At 36.0% G+C, this 8,637-nt stretch overlaps 1 protein-coding gene across 1 annotated transcript; it reads right to left on the bottom strand.

Annotated features, from left to right (window-relative positions):
- Window positions 1–668: 668 nt before the first annotated feature.
- LOC145232704 (uncharacterized) lies at window positions 669–1,938 on the bottom strand. The gene is made up of 3 exons (XM_080097374.1): window positions 1,735–1,938; window positions 1,035–1,124; window positions 669–773 (listed from the first exon to the last, which is right to left on the bottom strand). Exons 1-3 carry the CDS (start codon window positions 1,879–1,881, stop codon window positions 669–671), a joined length of 342 nt encoding a protein of 113 aa, XP_079953500.1. The 5' UTR covers window positions 1,882–1,938.
- Window positions 1,939–8,637: the final 6,699 nt, after the last annotated feature.

The raw sequence follows: 8,637 nt of genomic DNA, 5'->3' as shown, positions 1-8,637 counted from the left end.
TCATCTATAAGTAAATGCAGCGGTGTTAGCAATCTAAATAAGGTTCGGCTATGGATTAACCGGATATCTTATTTAAACCAACATTATTTATACCAATTTCTGCAAAAGAAATGTCTTTACGATTCTAATGGGATTCATTGGTAAATGACAAGCAGTAATATTTGCTAATCTCATCATCCATCGCTTTTGTACTAGTTTGGCCTTACCACGTTTTATTTCGGGATCGCATTTGTATCCTCTGAATTCACCATGCTTTCCAGGGCAATGAAACAAACCTATAGCTGAAACAATAAATACCTGGCTATAAATGTAGACGAGCCTAGTCTACCTTTTTTGGTTAATTTATGCTTAGTTGGCCTTGTCCTACAAAGTAGGGTAAAAAAAACTTAAAATAACTCGTTTGCATTTTTAAAACAAATGTGGGCTATAGCCTATAGGCTACTTATCTTAAATAATTGCTACTAGGCTACAAAAAGTTGCTGCACTATTATTTTTGTAGTCAAAAACATACCTCTGTTTGGTTTTAAACAGCAATGGTGTTGCGTTGGACACAGGCCGATTTCTTTAAATTTTTTCTGTAACAAAGTAATATTTTCATCTTCATCAGCCTCGATGTTGACAACCTGTTAATATGTGCAAATTAGAAAAGTTAATGTAGCGGTACGCTATTAAACTATGCCAACTGTAGTAGCTGTACTCACGTGATAAGTTATATCTCCTATCGAAGTAGTGCTCATTAACAATCGAAGGCGACGCAACAAATTGGTCATTGCCTGAAACGACGAACACACATTGGCATTTACAACTTTTCCTGTCGTGAAGTTTATTTGGTATTGTAGGCTACATGGTTTAATATTTCATAATAAGTTATTTAACACTGGAATTTTAAACGAGATTTCAGTCTGGTTATAGGCTTATTTGAGGTTTTAAGAAATATTTGTTGAAATCGATGCACAGGTGGTTACCGCATGAAGCTTTTCTATTTTTTAAGAACAGCTAGGGTGTTAAAAACGGTAAAGTTACTATTGCGCTACCTTTTCCCGAAACAGTTCTTCAAATAGCAGTTCAGCAGTGACGTTTTTCCGACGGTGAATTAGAGAAGTAGGATAAGCGAATTCGAAGAACTGAATTTGGCAAACAAAAAAGAAGAGGGATAGTTATTAACCCAAAATTATTCGCAAACAATTGGGTGAAATCATTTAAATTAACTTTTTTACACAAATAATTTTGTGGACAGCTTAAAAAGTGCCACTTAGCCTATAGCCTACTGCAAAACATTTTTTGGGGCCCAATTAATGCTTTTTGGGGCTAAAATATTTGAAGTGTACAAAAAAAGCAGCCACATGAAAAAAGCGTTGAAACGCAGTTAATTGTAATCAGCTATCTATTAACTTTCACGGAAACCCACAACTGTTTTCTACGTATTATTTCGGATGTATTGAAACAAGTTATGCAATTCGTTACAAACCATCCACTACCACAAAGATTCATAGCATTGTTTGTTTGAACACCTTTTAGCAGATTTCGAGGTTAAAAATCCCCTCCCCCAGTTTTTATTGTAATTCGCTTAACTCTAATGCTTTTATTGGCATCGTCAGGTTGTAAATCTCCTATAAAAATGACCGAAATTTTTCAAATAGTCTGCACTAGAATTTGCCTGTACAGTCTACTTGTGCCAGTACGTCGTAGATATGGGAAACACAGAGTATTAGAGAAAAAATCCGATAAACAAACCTTTTCGGAAGTTTGACAATGAGAATCATGTTGCGGCGTCTTATGGAGTCGAATTGCAACAAACCGGTTGTGGTCACAGTGATCACACCGGCATGCCTCCAAATCTTTCTTTCTTTTATTTTTTTCTTCCATAATGTCATTCATCATTCACCGTCATGAAGGATGTTAATCGCCACTTGCTTATAATTGTAAACAACTTATTTGTCATTACAAAACTGCAGATAACATAGGTTATAATGGTTATTCTCTTGTAGTTTTGTGTACACCAGGGGTTCCCAACATGTGGTACGCGTACCACTAGTGGTACGCGAAGGCTTTTCAGGTGGTACGCGAGTAGCTTCCGCTTTTTTCACAAAAACCTGGATTTACAACTTCATATTTTGTTTATCTGATTTTGCTTACAAAAAAAATTCTCCAAGCTTCTTATTGTTACGTAACTATTCCTATTGTTTCGTATCATTACGATCTTCAAAATACAGGTTATGTCAATTGTCAACAAGAATCACAATTGCTTTAAAAAACCGTAGAATGCTGTGGGACAGTGGGCATTAATTATGTCAGATGATTGCTCTTGATGGATATCATCTACTATTTTATAGCTTAAGCTACAAATAGCGTTGAATAATGCTAGTGTTGTAAGCTAAAAATAGATCAGGATAAAATGTTCAATAACGGTTACGTATAAAGAGGTAGTTTATGGTTCGTAGTAGTGCATAGAAATGTGAGCAGATATTTTCCGTCACGATGATCATCAAGTCAAAAATTTGAAACCGACTAGGTGCGCCCGGAAATGACTTTCAATGCGTTTCAAGTTTACACCGCGCATCGACCAATTGGTGGACAGTAAACAAAAATCTCATTAAATATATTCTTCTTCTGAATAAAATATGATTCGATCAAATTAGTTGTTCTGCAAGAAGTGGTACGCGTGGCAGTACAGAGCATCCAAGTGCTACGAGATCGCAAAAAGGTTGGGAACCCCTGGTGTACACCAAGTATGTAGATTTCTAAATACAATATAAGGTCATGGGTGTCCAACACGTGGACACAGAGCATTTAAATATGGCAGTCGTGATTTTGACAACATTCATATGGCAAATTTTAGGATTTCTCACCCAACCAACTTAATGTCTATTTTCTTAGTTTCACAAACAGGTTTACTTGCGTTTGACTGATTTTTTCTTAACAAGTCCTTCTAATGTTTTACATATCGGCCGAATATTTGGTATTGGAAAATGATGAAAATATAAGCTTTATTTTTATATGTACCGCAACATTTCAGCATCGAGCAGCTGTTTCTGACTTGTAAGTTGCTTAAAAGCAATAGTATGGTTACGTCTTTGTTTACCAGGAGAGATAAACTAAACTTAACCCTTCTGTAGGGTCATACACTTATGCACTGCACGTGATTTGCTGTTAATATTTAACTTACGTTCTACACAGCTGGGCTGTATTTCTCACTATCATCATATTAATGCAAACGAAGCGCTGCTTCCTTGTCTGCTAAAGCATAGGGTCCCACTGGTAGACTAGCTTGATGCATCACTTCCTGAATGCGTGACGTCACTTCAGGTCATTGAAAATCAATTGTAAAAACAGGCATATTTGGGCCCAGAAGCTTTATGTCGGAACGTAAGACACGCTTTAGTTGACAATGACATTAGAAAGGGTTTTGAAATGTGTAAATACAAATGTTTGGTGAAATTTCAAAATTGTTTGGGAAAAAGTTAAGGGGTTGTGTTTAATTACAGACTTTGGACCAGCAACATTTCAAATTGGAATCTCGTTATGTAAAGGGGATCGAGCACTCGACCCGGCTACCGTACGGTTTTTGTGCGTGTTTATCAACTGTGACGTCTTCGAGAGAGCGCGTTGGCCGAGAAAAAGGGGCTGTGTTCACACACCCACAAATGCCCAAAGCACGCGACATTGTCGTGCAAGGTGCAAGCGCAACATACACTACCAGTTCACACTTACAGATGGCCGCTTTAAGTATTTGCTAGGAGCGTTGCAGTAAATTGGTTTGTTGTGCAAGGGCATGTGTAGAAGCTTGTTTTGAATTCTTTGTCAAGTGTAGGTAATTGGTAAACAGTTGATTGTGTTGTATTTAATGGCAGGTTATTTGTTGTTGTTGTTGTTGTTGTTGTTGTTGTTTTTTCAGAAAAACAGTTTTGGGTCATTAAATAACATTTCCCCGTGAAAACCTTGCAGTAATCGTTACGCAAAGGCAAAACCGCGCTTGTTGGCAAGTTAGAGAGACCTTGTTGCCATCAATAATATCAGTAGCCTTTGCAAAAAGGTTCCTCAAGTTTGTTGAATAGTTTAGATTCTTTGTTGGTTATGTACTTCATTCAATTTGATAGACTTGTGTTGTTGACATATCAGGTCAAAATGAGTCGATTGTGTGAGATTGTCAAACAATCAAATGTCATAAATCATATAGAAGATCATTGCTTAAGTTTTGTGCAGAGAGAGAGACAATTTTACATGTACACTTAACTACAATGGTCAGAATATTTGGGATAATGCGTGACCCCCGAAACGTTTTTAAACAAAACCTAACAAACCCCAATGAGGCCACCTAACCTGTCAGTAAGTACATCAAACAAAATTTAGTTAAACAAAACACGTAGGTGGTTGAGGTGGTTGAGGTGGCCTCATTGGCTCACTGGAGAGTGTGTCATTTTTATTGCCTTTTGCATCATGGTGCAAGTTAGCAAAGTAACTTAAGCAGTTATGCTCGTAAGCAATTTTGCCCCAAACCTTTACTTTCATAACGGGTTCGATGGAAGTTTGCGTTATATCATCGATTACACGTAATCTCAATGGTATTGTTTACCTCAGTCAAACACAAATTAATTGTTCATGGTGTTTGCACAAAGCCTGGGCACAGGGAGACAGATAACATTGGCAGGTCGGTTTACCTGCGCTACTGGTCAAGTCGTTTCAAGTTACGTCGCGACTCGGTTAAGCAGTGTATCAGCCGTTTTCACGCAAGTTGTTGTAAAAGAATTTGAACAACCTCCTATTTGCAAACATTGCTACACTTCAATGACTCTAAATACATCACATGTTAATTTAAAACGTACCGGAAGTGCAAAAGTGCCTGCATTTGAATGCACGTGGGTGCTTCCAATTGTTTTATTACAACTAAGCAATCAGTTGAAATGTTCTGTTCAACCCAGCCGATGTTGCCGCCTATTAGCAACAAAGTAAAGCTTAAACATATTTCAAAAAAGTTGCTAGTTTTTTTAAGTAAAAATAGTTGAGGCAAGGGTTTTATACCTAGCTGATTTTTAAGTAAAAATAGTTGAGGCAAGAGTTTTATACCCAGCTGATAAACGTTGCCAATTTTTAGTGTTATATGATCATTCTATATCGTGGACTACAAAGCGAGATTTTGCATTTTGAAAACCAGTTAAAACCCCGATGGTAATTTAGAAATGAGCTCGTTTCTTTGACATTTTCATACGTTTTTGTTTAAAATCTGGTATATTTCAAACAAATCACAAGGTTTTGTTTTCGACAAATTTCAAATACAAAAAATACTTATTATTAGTGACAAAAAGGAGTGAATGCGCAAAATAGACTTTTAAGTTTTGGCAGGTTCACAAAATGATCAAAATGTATCATTCACTCTTTGTTGCATAACCCTACACAACCCTGGCCCTAAATCACATGACCTTGAAGTCCATACGTCATTAGTTCCGGTCCAGTTTAGTGAAGACAGCAATAATGTTGCAACTAATGATCAGGAATAAATTTTTGTGCTTTGCTTCCGCAACAACATTGTTCTATGCGATTTAATACGAAAACACTGTTGAAATAGAAAATGACTCATTTCTGGTAAACATCAGTAAGTCTGCCCATTTTCTTTAAAAAATCTCGAAAATACGGAATGGCGTCTGCTATAGCCTCTGTTGTACGACGACAATTAAACAAATGGTAACTTATACGGAACATAAACCAGAAAAAAAACTCTCTGTAATAACTGATTTTAAGTACTATCTGGCAAAAATATTTTCTCTTTGTCCTTTCTCTTTTGCAACACTGTTTGCAGCATTGCCAAAATGACCAACGCCCTATAGTTCCTCTTTCGAAATTAAATACGTGCTGATGTTTATTGTTTTAAACGGAAACCGACTTCTTTATTTAGACCCATTTTACCTCAACAAAGAGAGCTCTCAAATACCAATTTACTTTACCAATAAAATTATGTGTGGTCCAGCTAAACACTAGTAAAGATATCTCTTTGCTCGTAGATGTCCTGCTAACCAAAAGCTAAATTCAATAGGTCATAAATTTTTCTACACTCAATAAATTTGTTTTTGCAGACTGCATTAAAGCTAAATATGAAATACAAAAGCTGTCCACTAAAACCATGTAGACAGTGCTGCAAGAAGGCTAAATCGCTGGCTTTTATTAGGCAACTTGTCGAAGCAGCAAACAAAACACCGCTTTATTATGTTTGTTCTCGTAAAGTAGAAAACTTTCACTTTAACAATATTACATTTAGCTACAAATTTTTATACCGAGCCAGCGCCATCTTCCATTCAATGCAGGAATTACTGCACTTCCGGAACGTTTTTCCTTATCATGTGATGGGTGTAGAGTCATTGAACCGTAGCAATGTTTGCTAATTTGTTTTGTACACAAGTAAATACAAAGCAGAGAAGTTGGGACAAGTTGCACAAACTTTACAACGGCCCAAAGCAAACTTAAAACCGTTTCGACTGTCAAGTGATTAATTAAACTTAAACCCAAACCATTCACATTATTTAGTGATAAAATTAATCTCCACAATTTTTTTTCAGATAACCTTATCGCAAATGTTTATACGGGACATTCATTAAGGTTGGGTAGTCAAGTCGTTTCCTATGTTAAGTTTTGCAACAAATCAAACGCTTGAAAAGAAGGGAAAAAAGAGAAAGGTGATGACGCGTGGGGCCAAAGACCCGCGGTGAAAAGGGCAAAAAATTGCTTCATTTAGATTTGTACACAGCAACTTCGGTTAAGCATACTGTCTTATAACTGATGCTGGATTTGTGCGGTGTTTAGCTACCAATTTAAAAGCAATTTTTGAAAAGTATTTTTAGATTACTTATGTAAGGAAAGGTGGATTTGTTGCCAGCGAGTGATTGAAAGCTTATATTGTTTCACAGGTGTTTTAAGCGTTGTGCGGTTTGCAAGTTTTGTGTTTTATTGTTTTTGCTGGTGTCAAACAACATTCGACTTAGGCGAGTTATTACAGTTGTTTTTCGAGGACTGTAAAGCTTGTGTTAACATATATAAATGCTACCAAAATTTACTTAAGTCAACAACACTGGCAACTTATATAAGGTAGTATTTAATAACTTCAGTTTGAAAAAGCATCTTGGAATTAAACATACTGTATCAGGTTTTTTACTTTAGTAGACAAGATAAAATATACTAAATGCTTGTAGTTTTCTTGTACGTGTTTAACACCTTATGCCATTAACCGACAGAAATAACCTGCTGTTGCAGCATCAACCAGCTAAAACATTGTTTTCTTTTTAAATCTGCGAGCGAGTTACCAAACCACGTACAAACAATATAATAAATGCCCTAAACTACAAGTTTATTTTGCTGGTGCTTATCGCAAAATTTAGGTCATTGTGGCATTTGGGCAGTGAGCGTGCTATAGCCTTGGAGAACCGTTTCCTTTCGAACAGCTACTTACGATATCATAGTATGTCAGGCTGTTAAAAGTTTTGAAGTGTATAATTGTTTTTATTATGTGTGGCTCTGATGGTGACAGTCGAATTAATTGTGTGTAAGTATGCTACTTGCACAAGATAATAATCCCAGAAAATAAAAAGTCATATTTCGATCATACACGATAAATGTATATAATAAATATAAGTATTTTCAAATGATATCGGTTAAACCTTTCACCCACAAAACATTCATTACACACTTGTGCTTCACTTCGAGTTAAATGTCAAGGAATGTTAGACGATAGTGTTGTGTAGATAACACTGGGCAACAAAAAAATATTAACACTGGGCAACAACAACAACAACAAAAAAAAAATACTGATTTCAAAAATGCAATCGGTTTATCTGTATCACATCTAGTTTTCCTGTTATGGTACATTCACGTTTGAAAAACAATCTATATGTATACACTATAGTGAAACTGGTTTCGAGTATTTTATTTGGAATTAACGTTATTGCAAGAACAAAATTTCGAATTTAATTTTAAATGTAACAGGTGGACACTCCTAACAAACAAAATTCAACACAAAAAAACAACAAAATGTTTCAAATTTGTAAGTTATCAGGTATATCAGGTATAGGCCTACACATGTACTTTGGTAACTTTCGGAACAAGGTGCATGGCAGCCATATCGTCCTGTGTAATTGACCAACAGCAGTTAGCCAGGACCACATTATTCCCTCTTCCCTGACACGTTTCGTTTTACTGATATCCTGTTGGGACCTTTCAGCTTAATTCTTATCATTTATATCCCCTACGTTTTAAGGGAAGTGTAGCTTTATACTCATTTTCGTACTGAATTTTTCAGACCGCTTAATAACTTAGTTATGTACTCTTTCTAATAATTTCAGTCCCTTTCTACTGTTTTTGTCCATTACTGCAATATTCCAGTCAACATTAGGTAAGTGGAGTCTATTGCTTGTCCTAAACCCCTAAAGCCACATAGAAGTGTGCAAGATATGCACATTTGATACAGATCTTCTTTTTTTTTTTCTTTTTAGTTGTGTTGTATGGGTATTCACCAGTAATGTGGCATAAAACATCTTGGTAATTCATGCAACACCTTATAGATGACCTAGCCACTATTAATTTTAGTTTTACCACCTTGCTTTACTAGTCTGAAAATCACTCCATAAAACACGTATAGTTTAAAGTTACCGCTAG

The sequence above is a fragment of the Phallusia mammillata genome, chromosome 6 (genome assembly GCF_965637545.1).
Source record: "Phallusia mammillata chromosome 6, kaPhaMamm4.hap1.1, whole genome shotgun sequence".
NCBI classification, from domain to species: Eukaryota; Metazoa; Chordata; class Ascidiacea; order Phlebobranchia; family Ascidiidae; genus Phallusia; species Phallusia mammillata.
The sequence above is the reverse complement of the archived record's forward strand: the minus strand, read 5'-3'. Positions and strand labels throughout refer to the sequence as shown.

Excerpts from the sequence above, each read along its gene's own strand:
- LOC145232704 (XM_080097374.1), bottom strand. The coding sequence starts at position 1,881 with ATGATGAATGACATTATGGAAGAAAAAAATAAAAGAAAGAAAGATTTG. Across the intron at positions 1,125-1,734 it reads ATTGTCAAACTTCCGAAAAG|TTCTTCGAATTCGCTTATCC; the intron begins GTTTGTTTATCG and ends TGCCAAATTCAG. Across the intron at positions 774-1,034 it reads AAGAACTGTTTCGGGAAAAG|GCAATGACCAATTTGTTGCG; the intron begins GTAGCGCAATAG and ends TCGTCGTTTCAG.